The sequence below is a fragment of the Monodelphis domestica genome, chromosome 3 (assembly GCF_027887165.1).
Source record: "Monodelphis domestica isolate mMonDom1 chromosome 3, mMonDom1.pri, whole genome shotgun sequence".
In the NCBI taxonomy this organism is placed as follows: Eukaryota; Metazoa; Chordata; class Mammalia; order Didelphimorphia; family Didelphidae; genus Monodelphis; species Monodelphis domestica.
In genome coordinates, this window is record NC_077229.1 from 526,249,217 (window position 1) to 526,268,867 (window position 19,651).

The 19,651-nt window shown below is 38.5% G+C and overlaps 1 protein-coding gene across 20 annotated transcripts in view; it reads right to left on the reverse strand.

The window, feature by feature from the left end:
• Positions 1–10,143: 10,143 nt before the first annotated feature.
• Positions 10,144–19,651, reverse strand: part of PAM (peptidylglycine alpha-amidating monooxygenase) — a 393,336-nt gene continuing 383,828 nt past the window's right edge. For 11 of the 20 annotated variants that reach the window (XM_001380031.4, XM_056824985.1, XM_007486231.3 and 8 more), the window contains 3 exons: positions 12,993–13,196; positions 11,694–11,750; positions 10,144–10,988 (listed from right to left, as the gene is read on the reverse strand). In XM_001380031.4, coding sequence (XP_001380068.1) covers positions 10,804–10,988; positions 11,694–11,750; positions 12,993–13,196 — 446 coding nt within the window. In that variant the 3' untranslated portion in view covers positions 10,144–10,803. The remainder of the gene's footprint in view (positions 10,989–11,693; positions 11,751–12,992; positions 13,197–19,651) is intronic. The other 9 variants (XM_056824993.1, XM_007486230.3, XM_056824987.1 and 6 more) reach the window with 2 other exon arrangements.

A 19,651-nucleotide genomic window follows, 5' to 3' on the forward strand; every position in this document is an offset into this window, starting at 1 on the left:
CCTGACCAGGATCAGAGCTAATATGAAATATAAAATGGCCATTGAATCCACAGGAGCCAATGAAATCATAAAGCAAAAAAATACAGAAGAAGAGGAGGGTCCAGATAAATCCAGGTAATGCCTTTAAATTTTATTTAAAGGTTTAAAATCTACACATCTTCTGTTTCATAGCATTGTCCCTAGCTCAATAAGCAATTTTCTGTACTGATATCTAGACTGAGGGCATTAGGATCATTCTTAAACCAAAAAGTGGTTTTTTTATCATAATGAGCATGAAACGAGCTGTACTGGGTAGTAATGAAGAGTTGGATAGAAGTGAAGGGTCCCTCATTAGACTTCTTCAGGCAGTGGATAATCAGGCACTGGTCAGATTTGGAGATTCTTTTTCAATACAGGATGAACTAAATGATCATCAAGGTCCCTTTCAAATCTGAAAGTCTTTGCTTCTGTGATTCTATTACCTAGGATTTGATCTTGAAGAGGATAGTAGAATAAGAACAAGACTTGGAAGCCCTTAAAAATCTTTTTTTTTTCCAGGTCAGACTAGAGGAAATGAAGATTAGAGGGTAGAAGGAGGAAATATCACGGCATTTTTTACTGCCAAAAATTGTGCTATAGATTTTAATAATTATTTCTTATGGTCAAAAACAGACTTGACAGTGTATTATTCATAGTGGTTGAATAGACTACATACCACCATCACTGAAAACTTGGAATTACTCAGAAAGGCTCTGGTTCAGATTCAGGGCTTATTGTAAGAAATTGTGGTGCAAACAGAGACATTAACTGACTGTCTACATTCTCCCTTACAAAAACCCTTGACATGATTAGTCTTTTGTGCATGTTTAACAAGACAGCATAACTGATTGTTGGCTTTAAAAAAGAAAACGAAGCAAGACTTGAGCTGGAGGAAATGAATCAAAGAAAATGAAAGAAAAGCAATGTTAAAGGAACACAAAAAGTAGTTAGCTCACATCAGTAGACAAAAAAGTTAATGTGAGAGAAGAGTAAAGACTATGTGTGTCTGTCAATGTGTTATTGTTTTCTTTTTGTCGAGAACTATGATGCCATCAGTGTAGGGAGCACCAGACTGAGACTCCACTAATGCAGAGTCCTTAATGTTACGTTGACAACTATGGGTTGCTCTAAGGAGCAAGAGTGCCTAACCTAGAGACTATATATTAAAAAAACAAACAAACTTCTTCAGGCTGACTGGTTTCCTTTGGAATTTAATTTAATTTAAGAATTAAAAAAAACATCCTGAAAAAGGTTCAGAGATGCTGCCAGACTGCTAACGGGGTCTCTGACTCAAAAAAGGTTTAAAATGTTAAGAATCTGTTTTGAAGTTTCAGTGGGCATTACAAAGTTGTGACTTGACCAAGATCATATGGTTTCCAATGTGGCATTTGAACCTAGGAAGGAAGAGAAGGATATATGCCTAGGATTTGCACCCATGGGCCAGGCACTGCTATCCTATGACCAGAGGGGCTAGAGACCTGATTCCCTGTCTGTTACCTTCCCTCCCAGTTCACTCTCAGCTCTGCTCTGGGATTGATTGTCTCCTCAATAGATAAACGAGGCTTCAAGTATTTCAATTCCACTGCTCTCCCAGATCTGTGAGGCTCTAGTCTGATGACTCCTCCTCAGCAGGGTGGGAAGAAATAAAAAGGAAAGTACAAACATAAATCAGGTATGGAGTAGTCAGTTTTATTCCCACCTTTGTGACAAAGATAAATATTTGAACAAAGCCCACCAACACAGTGGCCCTGTCTGCCAGCAGGTACCATATGCCATATTTCTTATAGTACCAGTATAGTCCAAGAGTATGCTAACTTCTTCCTAACTTCCTTATTACTGTCAAGGGCATCATCATTCTCCCCTTCACAGAGGCTCACAACGTGATGGCCACTCTCGGCTCCTCACTCTTGTTCTGCCATATCCAATCAGTTGTCAAGTTCTATCATTTCTACCTTTACTCCATCTCGTATATACCTTCTTCTCTTGTCTTACACATATACTGCCCAAGACAGATCTTTATGTAGTTTGAGAATATCGTAATAGCCTGCTTGTTGTTTTCCTTTCCTCAAGTATCTACACTCCAGTTTATTCTATATTAAAATAACAAAGATATCTTCTTAAGGCACAAGGCTAATCATGACACTCTCCCTCTGCTTCTCCCTTCCTACTTCCCCATCCAATAAACATTAGTATTTCCCTATTACCTCCAGAATAAAATCCTGATTGGCTTTTAAATTCCTTCATAACCCCCCTCCTACCTTTCCAGGCTTCTTTTTTGTTGTTGTTATTGTTGTCTAATTTGATAGTATTTTCCCCCAATTAAATGTAAAAATAAATTTTAACATTCTTTTAAAAATTTTTTGAGTCCCAAATTCTCTCCTTCCCTTCTTCCCCACACCCTTCCCTAGGATAGTAAACAATCTGCTATAAATTTTATAAGTGCAATCAAGCAAGCAAAACCTTTTTCTACATAAGTTCTTTTGTGGAGGAAAACTCAAAAAATAGTTAAATATAATGTGCTTTGGTCTAGATTCAGATTACATCAGTTCTTTTTTTGGAGGAAGATGACATTTTTCGTTATGCTCCTTTGGTATTAGATCATTGTGTTGCTGAGAATAGTTAAGTCATTCACAGTTGTTCATCTTCCAGTATCATTGTAACTATGTGCAATGTTCTCCTGGTTCTGCTCACTTTACTCTGAGTCAATTTTAGTAAGTCCAGGTTCTTCTGGAATCATCCTGCTCATTCTATTTCTTAGAAGCAAAATATGTTTAACTTCTGCCTACTAACTCCCCCATTTTGCCCTTCTATCACCATCCTTTCTTTTATCCCCTTCCTCACCTACTTTCCTATAAGGGAAGATAGATTTCTCTTCCAAGTGGGTGTGTATTATTCCATCTTTGAGCCAATTCTGTTGAGAGTAAGGTTCAAATGCCCACCTCCCCACCTACCCCAGATTCCCTTCCACTCTAAAAAGCTCTATTGCACCTCTTTTATGTGAGATAATTTATTCCATACTACCTCTGATTTCTCTCTTCCCCTAGTGCATTCTTCTTTCTTACTCTTGAATTTTTCTTTTATTTTTTTTTAGGAATCATCCCATCATATTCAACTCACACCTGTGCTCTCTGTGTCTGTATACTCCTTCTTGCTACCCTAATAATGATAAAATTCTTAGGACTTACAAGTAGCATCTTTCCATGCAGGGATGGAAGAGTTTAATTTTATTGAAACTCATTATTTCTCTTTCCTGCTTATTTTTTATTCTTTTTTTGAGTCTTATTTTTGAGAGTTGAATTTTCTGTTCAGCTCTGTTCTTTTCATTAGGAATGCTCGAGGGTTATTTATTTCACTGAATATCCATCCCTCTCTCCCAAAAAGGATTATACTAAGTTTTGCTGGGTGAGTGATTATTATTTGCAATCCAACTCCTTTTCCCTCTCGAACATCATATTTCAGACCCTCCAATATTTTAATGTAGAAGCTGCTAAATCTTTTGTTATCCTGACTAAAGCTCCATGATATTTGAATTCGTTCCTTCTGGCTCTTTACAATATTTTCTCCTTAATTTGGGAATTCCAATTTGGTGATATTTTTCCTAGAATTTTTATTTTGGGATTTTTTTCAGGAGGTGATCACAGGATCCAGTTCTAGAATATCAGGGCAGTTTTCTTTGATAATTTCTTGAAATATGATATCTAGGCTCTTTATCGTGGATTATCATGGATAATTCTTAAATTTTCTTTCCTAGATCTGTTTTCCAGGTCAGTTTTTTTCCAATGAGATATTTCATATTTTTGTCTATTTTTCATTATTTCCACTTTATTTGATTGTTTCTTGATGTCTCATAGAGTCATTAGCTTCCTGTTGCTAAATTCTACTTTATAAGAAGTTCTTTTCTTCAATAGATTTATATGCATTTTCCATTTGACCTATTCTTATTTTAAGGTGTTATTTTCTTTAGTATTTTTGTGACTTCTTTACAAAGCTGTTGACTATTTTTTCCCTTGATTTTCTTGCATAATTCTCATTTTTCTTCCACATTTCTTATGTCATCTTTAAAATTCCTTTTGAGTTTTTCCAGGCATTATTTTTGGGCTTGAGACCATTTAAAATTTTTCTTCGAGGACTTAGACAGCAGTTTTGCCTTCTTCATAGTTGGTGTTTGATCTTCTCTATCACTGTAATTATTTATGTAGAATTTCTTTTTTTTGTTGTTTGCTCATTTCCCCAGCATTTTTCTTGACTTTTAGCTTAAAAAAAAAAACCAACCTCTTAACATTAGACTTTTTTTTCCTGTGGTTTAGGGAGCACTGTCCCAAACTTCAGGTTTTTGGTATAGCAACTTTCAGAGCTAGTTCTGGGGATCTGTAAACTTTCAGCTCTTCCAAGGTGGTCTGATTTAAGGAGAGGCGTGTGTTACTCTTCTGACCTATGTTGTGCTCTTCAAGTGACCATGAGCACTCTTTTTTCACCTGGAACTATGACTAGGGTCCCCACTCCCTTGGGGCTGCAAGTCTATATGCGCTAGAACTTCTTGTCCTGGGACTGTGCCCCAGAACTGCTACCCAAATCTGCATATGGGCAAAGCAATAGAGTCCTGCATCCAGTGCTCATAAAGGGATCTCTGTAATCTGCTCCTGACCTTTCATCCCATACCCTCATTGTCTGTGGAGTGAGAACTTCAGAAGTTGTTGCCACTAATTCAGTTGCCCCTATGAGCTGCACTGACTTGCCTAGGTGAGGCTTGCCTTGGCAACCTGCTATGAGCTCCATTCCCACCCCTGTGCAACAGACTTTTCCTGCAGACCTTCTAAGTTGTTGAAAATTATTTCACTCCATTTCCTTGAGGAATCTGCTCCTCAGAATTCATTTAACTGTATTATTTTTAAATTGTTTCAGGGGGCATTAGTAGAGAGAGATTAGGAGCCTTTTCTCTTCCATTCCAGCACTGCCCCCTTTCTCCAGCCCATGAAAACTTAATCCAACGGTCCAGGGCTCCTTATCATTTCTCAAACTTGACACTTCATCTCCCGATTCCATTTTCTTTGAAAAATATCATAAATACATTTTTAGCCCACAATTTTTATTGGCTACAACCAATGTCTGAGATACTTCCCTTTTCTCTATCTCTTAACTCCCATGACTTCCTTTTAGTCCTAGCTGAAACCTCACCTTCTGCAAGAAGACTTTCTCAGTTTTAATCATAGTGTTTCTCCTCTGCTGTTAATTATATCCAATTTGTTGTGTGTATATCTTATTTGTACTTGGTTGTTTGCATGTTTTCTCCCAATTAGACTGTGAGCTCCTTGAGAGCAGTCATTTTCTTTTTTTAAGTTTCTTTGTATCCCAAGCACTTAACCCAGTTCGTGGTACTCAGACCGTGCTTAATAAATGCATGCTGGCTGATGACTTTTAGTTTATACCTCGACACTTAATATCTGTGCAATCATGTCCATATCATTCTTTTCTGAATTAATTTCCTAGTCTGTAAAACAACGATAATGTTTGCACTGTCTTATGGGATGGTCGTAAGGAAAGTACCTTGAAAACCTTCAAGTGATACTTAAATGTACCTGAAAATTCTTTATACGATTACGTACTATAATGAATGGTTGGTTCTGTGTCAGACGTTCATTCTCAGAGGAAATGAATATTTGGAGAAATGACCTTGTTTCCACTAAAAATTCAAGTTGAGGCTTACTGTCTTATCGAAAGCACTGATTTAAACTCTTTTAATATTGAAGAAATATGGGATGGATTTGAAGTCATAGGAGGTATGGGGTAAATTCTACTTTTGCTATTTATTAAATGGAATCAAACTTAAACTCTCTGGGACTCAGTTTCCTCATTTGCAAAATAAGGATGTAGAATTAAACAATCTCTAAGATCCCTTACAAGGACTCTCAACTCCGCGATCTTTCCTTTTTATTGCAGATACTTTAGTTCAGAAAGACTCATCTCTCAGTATTAATTCAAAGGAAAAAAATCAATAATTACATAATCAAGACATTATAATCTCATTACAGGATTGTCTAGATGTGAAAAAGACTTTTAAGTAATATATTTTATTCAGGGTTAAGAGGGAGATAGTTGCAGCTGTAAGGCTAAATATACAATCCTCTGTCTGTCCTCCGAATAGCCACTTTGTATAACTAGGGTAGAATTTGGAGAGAGGGTCAACATCCTTATTTCATGCTTCAATGAAGAATTTTTAGAACTAGGACGGAATCATTTTGTGATTAACTTATCCTTGTAATTAGAGTATTTGTAATGACAAATGTGGAGTAATGATCAAAGCCCATCCTCATACGCGGATTCTTTTCACCTAAGAATCTTTAGTGAGTACTAACGCTTTTATCTCACAAAATGAGGCATTTAGTTTAGATCCATAAATACGGTCACTGAAGTCCATGCTTTTGTGTTCTCAGGGAACCAATTATTCCCATTTGAATTGGTCACCTTTGTAAGCTGAACCATTTTGACATTCGCGTGAGTGTGCTGACAATTGTAATGGGCACTCCGGCCCCGTCTTCCCTTCCTGAGCAGCTCAGCATTGGTGCGAATTCAGTAATAATGCTCCTGAGTTAGTAATAATCAAATGGAACGAAACATAAACGATGTGCAGAACTAGTCAGAAACTATTACAATTGGAAAATAAAACAGCATTAAAACAAATATTACGAAAGAAGTATTTGAATAGCTTCGAGACTGCAGGGCATTGGAGCCATTAAAATATAAAAAATGGAAGTATGCTGCTAACTTCCAGCTCGCTTAAAATATATTTTAGTCCCTCATTTGCAATGGAATCATTCACAAGTAAAAAGAAGATGAGAGAGAAGTGAGGATGACAAGGTATTTTACATTTAGGATTGGCTCCAATTAGTAAGGGAGGCAGCTTCAGATTGAAGTGGGGCGAGGACGGATTAAAGAAGGGAGCAGCATAAATAAAAGAAAATAGGAAGAAGGCAAATACCCAGCAGTTATAACTGTGAATGTGAATATGGGAAATTAACTCTCAAGACGGAAGGCAGCAGAATGTATTAGAAAACAGAATGCAACAATATGTTGTTTACAAGAGATACTTGAAACAGAAAGACACACATAGAGTTAAAATGAGGGTTTGGAAAAGAATCTTAGGCTTTAGCTGATGTTTAAAAGGCAAGAGCAGGAATTGGGATCTTAGACAAAGAAAAGGCAAAAATGGATATAATGAAAAGAGACACAAACAGGGAAACGTCATCTTGCTAAAAGGCACCATAGACAAAAACTTAGTATCAATACAGAACATATATGCACAAAATAGAATAGAATCTACATTCTTAGAAGTGAAACGAATTATTGGAGGAAATAGTGAAACTAATACAAGTGGGAGATCTCAATTTACCCTGACCCTGATAAAGACAAAACTAAGCCTAAAATAAATAGAAAAAATATATGAAATATAGAAGAAATAAATAGAAAAAAAATAAATGAGAAAGAAGGATATGAATAGATTTTTAGAAATGTTAGACTTCTGGAGAACATTGAATGAGAAAAAATGATTCTATCTGTTTTTCAGCTATACATACCACCTTTGTAAAAACTGACCATTTGGGGGGCCATAAAAATGCCATAAATAATTGCAGAAAAATTAAATTCACTCTTTTGGGACTATAATGCAACACCAAAAAACATTAAAGAGCTTTTGAAATCGTTTATATTTAATGGGAAAAACTAAGTATCCTAATGCTAAAGAATGAAAGGGTCATAGAACAAATTATAAAATTAGTTGAGATTTATATAGTATGTTAACAGTGCAGAGAATCACGCATTGTTGCAAATGCTGATCGTGATATTGAACTCAAGAGGACAGAACCCCACAACTTTTCACAAGTGTCATCTGAAGGCTTGCCTCCCTCTATGGACTTCTTTCCCAAACCCACACTTTGCTGATACTACTTTGTCAATACCTAGAACACCCCCATTCTTTTTGTTTCTCTCTATGCTAGTACTGAACTTCTGCCTGCCAAAGAATAGAACCCCTTCCTCAACCCCAGACATCTGCTCCCTCATTCCCGTCTACCTAAATCCTAACACTCCAATGCCCCTCTTTAAAATCTTCTCACCCCTTGCACTGGACCATCTGGAAAACCTGCCCCGTGAGGAACACATTTCTTATTTAAGTCCTATTGCTCTCTCCTTCAATCATTGGACACTGATCTTCCTTGGGACAATGTTGCTTCTTCAGTCATCCTTGTTTTTTTAACCCCTTACCTTCCATCTTAGAATCAGTATTGTATATTGGTTCCATGCCAGAAGAGGAGTAAGGGCTAGGCAATGGGGATTAAGTAAACTGCCCAGTGTCTGAGGCCAGATCTGAACCCATAACCTTACATCTCTAGGTCTGGCTCTCCACTGAACCACCCAGCTGCCCCTGTCAGCTATTCTTTTTGTTATTACTTTCATTTTCTTTCAACTCTACTCATTCCCTGGTTGTGACAGGGGAGCCATAACACTTTTGTGTTCCATGACCAGATTCTTCCTTTTCAACTATCACCTTACCTTTTCCTCTTTTGAGGTCCACATTATCCAAATATATCCCCTAATCCAGAATATCTCTTCCCCTAGAATATTCACTATTCTTACTCAATGAATTAAAACGATGTCTTACAGTTTCTACTTCTACCCCTACCTTCATCCTAGGGGACTTAGTGATTGCCAAAATTTCTTTATCAAATCATAATCTTTTGTCATTCCGACCTTCTTTATGCTTACAATTTTCTATCCCTGTCCTTAATCCTCACCTGGCTTCTAATTCTTCTACTCCTTTAAAAAATTCCCAGATCATCATCCCTATGCTCACTGCCCCACCCCTCCTTCCCGAATCTCACCCCCTTGCTGAATCAGTTCAATTGTGTCATGTTCTCTATTCTTGAATCTATTATTCCCTCAAATAATTACTAATTTCACCTCCCCCAATTCCAATTCTGGATTTTATTAATCCAGATTAATTAATTCACAGGATACTCAATGAAGGAAATCCTGGAACAATATAGGTTAGGTCTGTGACAAATTAACATGATCTAATCTCAATTCAGCCCTCAATGCGATAAAATAATCCATCTGTATCCCCTTAACCGATTCTTCATTTTACTAATCATAGTTCCAAATCTCTTCTTTCCTTGTCTCCCACAGCAAGGCCCCCTAGCAGAAATGGACTCCCTCTTCACCCTCATCTCAGAATCCAGCTTTTCCTTTAAGATACAGTTTATTGATCTGTTGAATCGATTAATAGAATACAACTCTAAAGCCACTAATTTGTTCTTTGTTGTTTAGTAGTTTTCAGTTATATCTCTCTTTGTAAGCTTTTTGGGGTTCTCTTGGCAGTGATTGGAATAGTTTGTCATTTCCTCCTCCAGCTCATTTTAAAGATGAGGGAACTGAGGCAGACAGGGTTAAGTGACTTGCTCAGGGTCCCACAGCTAATAAGTGCCTGAAATTGGATTTGAACTCAGGTCTTGCTGACTCCAGGACCGTGGCAACTGTATTGCATAGCTGCCTGTATTTTGTGTCTACTTTCAGGGAAATGTCTAGGTGCTTGGCAAACTACACTTAATGAATCATGAATAGAATATCTAGTTGAAGTGATTTCTACTCACCGTTATTGTGAGGTAGGTTTTCAGAAGACAAATAAAAGTCTGAAAAAGTTTTGGTAATTAAGACTTTGCTATGTAAATATGTGGAAGTTTTGAGGAACTAAAAATTAGTTGTCAGGACAAAGTATACCTACAGTGCTTGACTGTCTTCATTTGCGTAGGCACTTGGAGACCCAGGTCTGCTCTGAGCTGTGATCGTGTTTTATTACAGTATATGTACCCTGCAAGTTGATACACGGGCAAAACTCCTCCTGAAATATTGAGAGAGCTTCATTCTGAGACACGGGTGCAAGCCCTTGGTCTGGCTTTTCCTCTATGACTTGCTCCAAAACAAAATCGTTTCCAATTTTTGCCCCCAAATGGCGCATTTCTTGCTTGTAGGTTATTGATAAATTTCACCGCACTGGTGATGGGTGTGGCCATTACAAAAGCTGTACCCCAAGCCCTACAAATACCCCCAAATGGCAAAGCACACTGGGACAGCGAATGCTCTGAGAACACTTTATTACACAAATTACATTCAGATTCTGAAAATAGCTTCTAACAGTGTCACCATCTAAAAATAAGACATCCCAGAAACACACCAACGGAAGAAAAGTAAAAACCAAAGCAAACTCTTTGTTTAAATAGAGACTATTTCCCCCTCATTGCAATATAATGTTAGTGATTTTAAAAAAATAGAAGGCGATTTAGCAGCTTTCTCTTCCTGTAGCATGTAGGTTTTCGGTACTGCTGTAGGTTGGGAGCTGGATAGGAAAGGCACCAAAGAAAGCAATTGGCAATGGAAGAGCTATTGGGCAAATACTGGGTGAAAGCAGATAATGGGATCATTTCCACAGAGAGAAAAGTTCCAAACTGTAACTGAGCCAACACTCTATCCTTTAAAATAGTAGGGTGATGATGGAAAAAGAGCGCAGCCCTCTTTCTCCTTTGTAGGTGATTACACAAGGGTAATGGCACTATTAGGAACTTTCAGGACACTCCTCCACTTGGGAAAAAAAAAGCAAACTCAACCCAAAGGAAGAAACCCAAAGTGTACAGTCCCACACAGACTAGTGCAGTTTACAATTAAATACACAAAAATTTAAACGTGCGAAAGAGCTTAAAGGAAGTCTTGGTAAAATGGTACAACAAAGAAAGCCAAGGCTTAGTTTAAGGAAGAGACTGAAGCTGGTCGGGGTGGAGGTGCTGAGTATTCTTCTTCGGAGTCTGAGCCTTCGTCATCTTTTTCTTGGTCACTCCCTTCGGTGCTCAGTCGATCGAACCCTTTTCGACTGTAACCCTTGCGATTGGCAAAGAAGTTCCCCAGGTTTAGACCTCCACTGCCCTTTCCTGAATGAAGAAAGCATCGACATGTCATTGAAAGGAAGTTTCCCGGGATCTTTACTAATTTCCTCCTATTTGGCTGCTTTTAGGAATATTTCACATCTGAATATTTACATTCGTGGCACGTGATTTTATAAGATGAGGACCAAGAGGAAGCTAGACAAAAAGAATTGCTGGAGAGAACTCATCTGGCAGAAAAAGAGGGCTCTGCTTCCTTTTTAAGTTGCCATAAACAGTAGCTAACTTCTGGTTGGCATGTTAGGGTGTGTAGAAGCGACATTGTACACATAATCGAACTTGGTCAGAGTCAAGACAAAGGGATGGTCCAGATTCCTGCTCCTTCCGAGGCTGCCCAGAATTGCTGTTACCAAAGCACTTGTGCATCCTCCGTGACTCTGACCAAGTCGCAGCCACTCTGACAATGACTGACTGTCCCAGGAACGATGGACCATTGACAGGAGACCAATGGCGGCCAGATGAAAGGCAGGGGGGAGGAGGAGCACTCAATAATCTAGGAGAGTGATGGGCTGCTCAGACCCTTTTGGCTTCTTGCCCTATTGCACTGGGGAAATGTAAGCCTGGCTCCTAGGGAAGTTGAATTTGCAAAGAGAGGATATGAAATATCGGTTTGCTCTTTCAGAGACGTGGGTTTTTGTTGACTCTGCCTGACTACGTCTGAAGGAAATGGATTCGAAAAGGTCACAGACGTACCTCTCAGTCTTCCTAGTATTCTTCCTGAACTTGTCTCAAGCTTGTGTTCCGAATCAGCTGGAACGAGACAGCACATTTCCAAATGAGCCCCAACCACCGTCTTTAAACTGCAGCTTTTAGCACCCCAATCCAGGTCTCAAGAATGATAACCAGAAAGATAAAAGCGAAATTGATAGAATTTCAAGACAAAAAATCTAGAGTGCTCGTCAGATCTTATGATCTGGTGGCTGTTTGGGGAAAATTGGGAAACTGAGGCTTCTAAAGTCAGGGACTTCAACTGTGAGGTCCTATTCTTTGCCTTGAGTGGATTACCTTTAACTTGAAAAAACAGTTGCTGCCCCAAGCATCAAAATGCCTTTTTTTTGGTCAAGGAATTAAAAGAGTAAAATCCATGAAAGTTTGGGGGCTAGTCTCACGTTACCAAAGGTTAACCAAGTCTTCATAGAGGGCTTTCCTATAAGGAAGGGGGGCAAAATGGGACTAGAGTAGATCTTATTTTTGTACCCAAATCTTCCTTATTTCCTTTGTAACTATCTCTTCTTGTGGAGAGCTTTAATCCCTTTCTATGAGAGGTTTGTTTAATATAAAAATGCATCTTCAAAGCCCTGAAGAAAAAAAGCAAGTACCACAAACAGGAGATAAATAATGGCACAGCAAGCAGAGGGGCCAGAATGATTCAGCAGAAAGATTAATTCTCTCCACTGTAAGATGGAGTCATCATTTGGAAATGGAGTAATCGGCCCTCTGTGGATTCTTCAGAGGCTTCAGCAGGTCCACCTGACCCACGTTTCTGCTTTGTTGTGTTCCTGCTTAATGGCAGACCTCAAGAAGTCTTCCTCCCACGAGGGCTCTTGCTATTTTTTAAGTCATGGGCAGTCTGGGCAAACTACGGACCCGTTTCCTACCAAAAACTTTTAAATGCATAAACTATGACACATCGGATTATAAAAGAAAATAAATATTAAAGGAAACTAGTTATAAAAAATATTTTAAGAAAAACAAGTTCACAAGCCCCTAACTTAGGGAAAATTTTACAAGTGTGATCTTACACTTAAAGACAAGGTGCAAAACTTAAAATTTGGCTTTAAGACTTCAAATCTGGAGACTCTAGAAGCAGGTTGTATAATGATGGAGAAACCATATGGAACATGTAGAGAAGATGCAACCATGTTATCGAAAGGGGGGGAGAAAAGAGGATGACGAGGGAGGGGAAGGTTAGACTATCTCCTAAGAGGGAATCATACGAAACACACTTTTCAACACGATGCTTCCAAAGGAAAGTGGTTCAGTTTTACTTGCCTCCATAGGCCCTTGTTTTCTTCCACCAAATAAAGACAGCAATAGCCAGCAGGACAACAATTGGAATAACGAGAAGGGTGGTAATAAGAACAAAGGAAACTCCAGAGCCTGTCTCTTTGACCAATTTCTGTTTCTCCTGCATCTTCAGCAGCTCGGGTGATGGGGGTTTGCTTTCCACTTTGGTTTCAACAACTGTCTCTGTTTCTTCAAAGGAAGAAGAGTGCACAATATTGACCTAACCCACATATGTCACGTCCCCCCAAATCAGTTATTGTTCATTCAAAGAGAACTTGGAAAAACCTGACTTCTTGGAATGGCTTTCCAAGTAACACGATCATAATACAAGTAATTCTGATTTCAGGGATCATCACTGAAACTCTGTCATTTTTACCATCAAACGCATTTTCTCTTTCCTTCTTTTTCTGCAGGATTTTTTCACCACCAGATAAACGGATGGATCTTTCTTACACGAACAGAATATACTCCTTTAATTTATGCTCCATCCTTAGGTCCACTGACGTATGGGCTTATGCTTTCTCTGTCTGCCTACATACATTGTATCGGACAGATTATAAACTGTTCAGGGGTGGTTCGGGTCTTTTCTGAAGTGCTTGCCACAGTACACACACAGGAAGGGATTTAGCAAATGCTCTGATGTAACTCTGTGGGGTTGACAGATCCCTATAATAGAGTTTGAGAGAATAAGGCAAAGAATCACAGAAAGCCCTGAACGTAGACTGAGGTCTAGGCACTGGTCTCCTATTGTGTGCTTGCAATGCATTCCTTCTTCCTTCACTCAATTTTATGAAGCATATTGTTCAAGATATGGTGTCGGGGTCTGGGAGAACTACAAAAATAAAGAAGGCATCACCGGTAGTTCATTATAATCGTGCATGGGGTATAACACACACACGTCATTCAAATTATAACTAGATAAGGAAGAAATATGAAAACTTCCACTGAAATCTTTAAGATGGACCAATGTCGGTGTCAAAATGTTAATACTTAACCATACATTTTTCATGAAAGCTGCCATCTTGCACTAATGCAGCATGAGTGATACACTGTCTTCCTTTAAGATGCAGTTGAAAAGTAACTTTGCCTCGACTCTGAGTTAGAAGTTGGCTTAATAGCTTGACAATCAGAAGGAATATTTATGTTGATATTTAATGTAGATACAGGCTTATGGGTTTTGGAGGCTTTTTTCTTTCATTTCTCCGGGGCAGAACTTCCTAAATGATTCCTAAGGCCCCGAAGAGATAACTGTTTGAAGGCAGTGAGCAGTAGAAATGCGGTGACTAAGAGCCCTGCCTGACTTGCACCCTTTCTTGCTCCTACCTTCCTAGAATTCAAGATTTTCCTTGATGCTTGAAGGAGGACAATCAATAGTCTCTAGGGATAGGATACGGGTATAAAAGCATCATGAAATTCCAAGACAAAAGGTCTGATGTGCTCCCTGGGAATTCTCTTGATATGATCTAGACACAAAGTGGCAGAAATTATAGGTAAAAAAGTTTGATGGGTTACCTGAGGGCTAAAACAGCCTGAGAACCAGAAGAGAAGAAAGGATCTCCATGAAAACAAGGAAGCCTACTTTGTCTCATCATGGGAACAAGGGGGCCAGATTGATTATGTTTGGCATTTAAAACCCTTCCCTTTCATCTCTGAACCCATATTGTGTATTGGTTCTAAGGCAAAAGAGGGGTGAGGACCAGGCAGTGGGGGTTAACATAGGAAGTGTCTGAAGTCATATTTGAACTCAGAACCTTCCAACTGAATCTACTGGCTTGGCTCTTAATCTACTGATCCACTAACCCACTCCAACCATATTTATTATTGAACAAAAGTGACTTAAAATTAATGCTGAGCTTTTCTTTACTACCTCTATAGATACAGGCAAGTAAAGAGCATTTTATGGAGCAGAAGCTGAGCCAGTGTCGTGGTAACTCTTGAAAGGGCTACAAGACAATGGACATACTAAGAAAAGGAGTCTATCTCCTGTCCACGTGTCAAATGCGCACACACACAGTCATGCTTGTCCCGACACTTCCAACTCACTTGTCCTTGCAAGTCCTTCTCCACAAGGCTGATCTGCCCTGTGATTCTTGTCATAAAAATGTACCCGGAGGGGCCAGCCTGCGCCAGTCGAAGGCTTGACAAGAAGAGTGCCTTGAATACCCTTTTGTACCCATTACTAGTAGCTGTTCAAATAGACTATCAACGACTACTTGATGAGACACGAGTGCTTGGAATACACATACACAAGCACCTGGATCACCGAACGCACTGCTTTAAAAATGGAAAAATTCTTCTTGGGTCTTAGAGTATACTTAAGAAAGGGAAGCCCAACCGCGTGGAAATGGCACATTTTATTTTTTTAAACTCATTCACTGGTGAAATGCTTCTGTGTGGCCATTTTATACTATCTGTGGGGTTTTGTTAGTAATATAGAGAAAGTGTATTTTTAAGTTTACTGAATTTACGATTTATAGTAATTTTAGGATAAATATTTCAAGTTCTTTAAGCAATCATCATCTCCACAGAGAGAGAATTTCGATTCTTCTTTATGTTTATTTCCTCAATTGCTTTTGTCTTTTATATAGTTAATATTGCTAAAACTGCATCAAATAATAGTGCTGACAATGGACATACTTCCTTTATACCTGTTCTTACTGGAAAGATTACTGGTTTGTTTTTTTCATTCCAAATGATACTAGTTCTTGGTTTTAAATAGATCCTGTTTACTATATTAAGGAAAGATAAATTGTTTCCCTTTGGTTTTTGTCTTGTTTTGTTTTTATTTTAGCATGAAAGCCTATAGTGTTTTTGTTAACACATTTTACGGAGCAGATAAAATCATGTGATTTAACTTTTCTTTTTTTATCATTTGTCACTAATATAGCCTCTTTCCACCAATTATCCTGGAAGAGTAAGAGCACCTCTACCTTGCAGGCCTAGACCCTGCACTGATTAGAGCCCAACGATTGAGCTTCAATTTCCACAGCCTCTCATTGCCCAGGCCCCTTCCACCAATAAATCAGGTGAAAGAACAGACCTGACTCTTTCTAGTTCCCTTTGCATCACCTCGTTAGAGACTGTGAGTTTATTTTCTCATCTGTCACTCATTATTGGCCTCATAATTTCCTTTTCTATACATTTTATCATTTTTTTATTAGTTATAGGGTTTTTTTTAAAGAGAAAACTCCAATACCTGAACCTCTCAGGGCTTTTTCAGACTATTCCCCTCTTCCACTTCAACTCAGTATAGTTGAATTTAAATTCTATATTGTTCTCTGCTTGACTCGCCCCTTTGCCTATTGCTATTTTTCTTTTGCCGAATCTCAGACCTAGATTACTCCCAGCCTTGTGGATCTCTTCCTTGATTTTCATTTTGGAGTTTAATTGGAGATTTTGTTAGTTGTCTTTCCCAGGGTTTATGTGTACATCCAATTCACTGATCTATTCTTTTTCATTTTCTGGAAGCTACAATGACATTTGATTTTATTTGTTGTCTTTGAGTTTAATAGTTTCCCTGTTTATTTTTTAATTAAATAAAACCTTTTTTAATCAAATAGCTATTTTTTTGTTCTAAGTGCCTCTTGATTAGCGAAGTGCAAATGAAAACAACTCTGAGGTTCCACCTCACACCCATCAGATCAGTCAATATGACAGTAAAAGAAAGTGATAAATGTCGGAAGGGATGTGGCAAAATTGAGACACAAATGCATTGTTTGTGGAGTTGTGAACGGATCCCAGCACTCTAGAGGGTAATTTGGAACTATGTCCAAAGGGCTATAAACAATGCACACCCTTTGATCCAGGGATACCACTAACAGGTCTGTATCTCAAAGAGGTTTTAAAAAGGGGAGAAAAGACCCAGGAGTGCAAGAATCTTCAGAGCTGCTCTTTTTGTGGTGGCAAAGAATTGGAAACTGAAGGGACGTCTATCAATTGGGGAAGGACTGATCAAATTATGGGATATGATGGGGATGGAATGCTATTATGCTGTAAAAGATGATGAACAGGAAAGCCGGAAAGACCTGTATGAACAGAGTGAAATAAGTAGAAGCAGGAGAACTCTGTACATAACGACAGCAATACTGGCAATGATCAACTGGGACAGACATAGTTACTGTCAGCAATGGAATGATCCAGGACAATTCTAAGGGACTTAGGACAAAGAATGCTCTCCACCTCCAGAAAAAGAACTGTGGGAGTCGAGTCCAAACCAGAGCCTGTATTTCACTTCAGTTTATTTGGGGTTCTGTTTTTTATGATTATTCTCAGAATGATGAATATGGAAATATGTTTTGCATGATACCACAGGAATGACCCAGGTCAAATTACTCATCTGACCCAGGAGTGGGGAGGAAAACTAGGGAGGAAGACAAATGGGATCATGTAACTTGGGAAAGTAAATTCTGCTTCAGCTCCTCCTTTTAACTTGGTGGCTTCTAACTCATTTCACTACCTGCCTCTGTTTCCCAAACGAACTCCAGCAAATTAGCTGAAAAGGGCCTCCGAAAGCCTAATCATGCTAAAGAATCTGAAAAGTAAGCTCCTCTCGCCAGGCAAGAATCACATAAAAAGATGCCCATTCATTTGCAGAGGCAAATAGAAGGATCCCTTATAATGTACACTTGTCCTGATGTTCATTGTGGATTTCCCTCTGTTATGCTTTTTCATCTTTCCTTTTCTGCTCTCTGTTTACAAAAAAGAGGTTGATAAAAAGAAGGGCTATGCATCATATATGATATGCAAGTCAGGTGGTCTATTTCTAGCCTTTGGTTCCTTTTCAGTAAGCCCAGATTCTGATGGTTCTTATTGCCTTTTCCCTCTTTTTAATCATCTTTGTGATCAACCCTCTGAGTTTGAATTTCATTTTGCTTCCTACTATTCCCTCCCATGGCTCTCTTCTCTTCTCTTCTCTTCCTTCCCTCCCCTTTACCAGTTCTGACCTGTGTCCTTGGTCAGTTTAATTCATTTGTGTGTTTCTCTGTATATATTTAATCTTATTTTATCTAATTCAAATAAGAGAGAGTCATCATATGCCCACTTACTTCCCTTGCCACTTTCTTTAGGTATTTATGTTTTTTTGTTTCATGTACTCCATTTAGAGGGAATAGTAAATTTCCCCTTTGGTTCTTATTTCTTTTCTCAATTATTCCTTCTTTTCTTCCTTTTTTTCTTTCTCTTAAAGCCAACAAACAGAACAAAACTGCATCCAGACTCCATATTTGTCTTCTTTAGCTTCCTCACTGATCTTTAAAGAAGTAAGGGTTTTTTAGAGGCATTGATCTCTTCTTCTTCTTCTGTTAAAATGCAAGCATTTCATCACTGTTTATTTACACCCTTCCAATTGCTCAAATATATTTACATCTTAAAAAAATAGCTGCTTGCAAGATTTTGATGATGAGATTCCTAGGAGTTTTCAATCTCTCTTTTTTTCCCCTCTAAGGAAGTGAGATGTGAATTTTTACTTTAATTTTGTCCTAATCTAGTAAGAAACCCAGTAGATTTCTGGTTGTAATCCTTTGACAATATGAAGTGATCTATTTTTTGTTTAAGTCATAGTTTTCAGGTTAGGTGAAGATTCTTAAATTATCTCTCTTGGGAACTTTTCTAAGTCATTAAAAATATGAATATCTTATATTTTCTTCTATTTTGTCAATCTTTTGATTTTGTTCAAGCATTTCTCTTTATGTTCTAGAATCACTGGATTCTGTTCAGCCCATCCTAATTTTCATGGACTCGACCTACCATGTGCTTAATGTTTTTCCCTTTCTTTCTAAGCTACTTATTTTAGTCCTTCGCTTTTCCCCTTTCAGACTCTCACTGCTTTTTTAAAGTCTTGCTTTATTTCTTCCATCTAGCCTAGTACTCCTTGTGGCCCAGTTTGCTCTCTGAAGCTTTGCTTATAATTGTTGTAGGGTTACTTCCTTTGGGTTGCCTTTTGGGCTTTTCTTTTTAAACCCCTTACCTTTAGGTCCCTATTTTAACTGAGGCGGCCTTGACTCTTCAGGGGGGCTGGTGACTGTTGTTAATGCGTCTTCAATGATTAGTCATCTGCCTCATATTCTTTGTTTCCCAACCATATCAACAATTCTACATGGGACCTCATTAGAACACAGGAAGAGGAATATTCTCTCAAACACAGTAAAAGGATATAAATAAAATGAAATGTAAGCTGGATAATACACTGCCAGATTTTCAACAGTTACTTGTTGATGTTGGGTTCTCTTATCCCTTTCCACTCAGAGCTGGCTAAATTTCCTTTGTGCCTGTTTCAAGTCCCCAAGCTCCCTCTCTGTCCTCACGTCTTTTTGTTTCTGTTCAACGTTCCATCCCGAGAAATGAAAACACGTCAATGTAAAGTGCAAATGTAAAACTCCAGGCGAATCATTTTAGAGCAACTCTTAGCTCAGTTGGAGCGCTGCTGAAATGAGAATTCTTAATCTGGTCTCAGAGTTTAAAGTCAGGAGCATAGAGGTCAATACGGCCAGATCCGTAGAAAGGGAGTCCATCATGGAATTCTGATTCCAAATGAGCTCACTGCTTCCCTGGGGCTATATAGCTCTCCAGAGGAAGAGAAGTGCCCATGGAGTCGCATCAATTTCTCTTGGCAATTAGTCTACAAGAATGATGCCTAAATACTAACA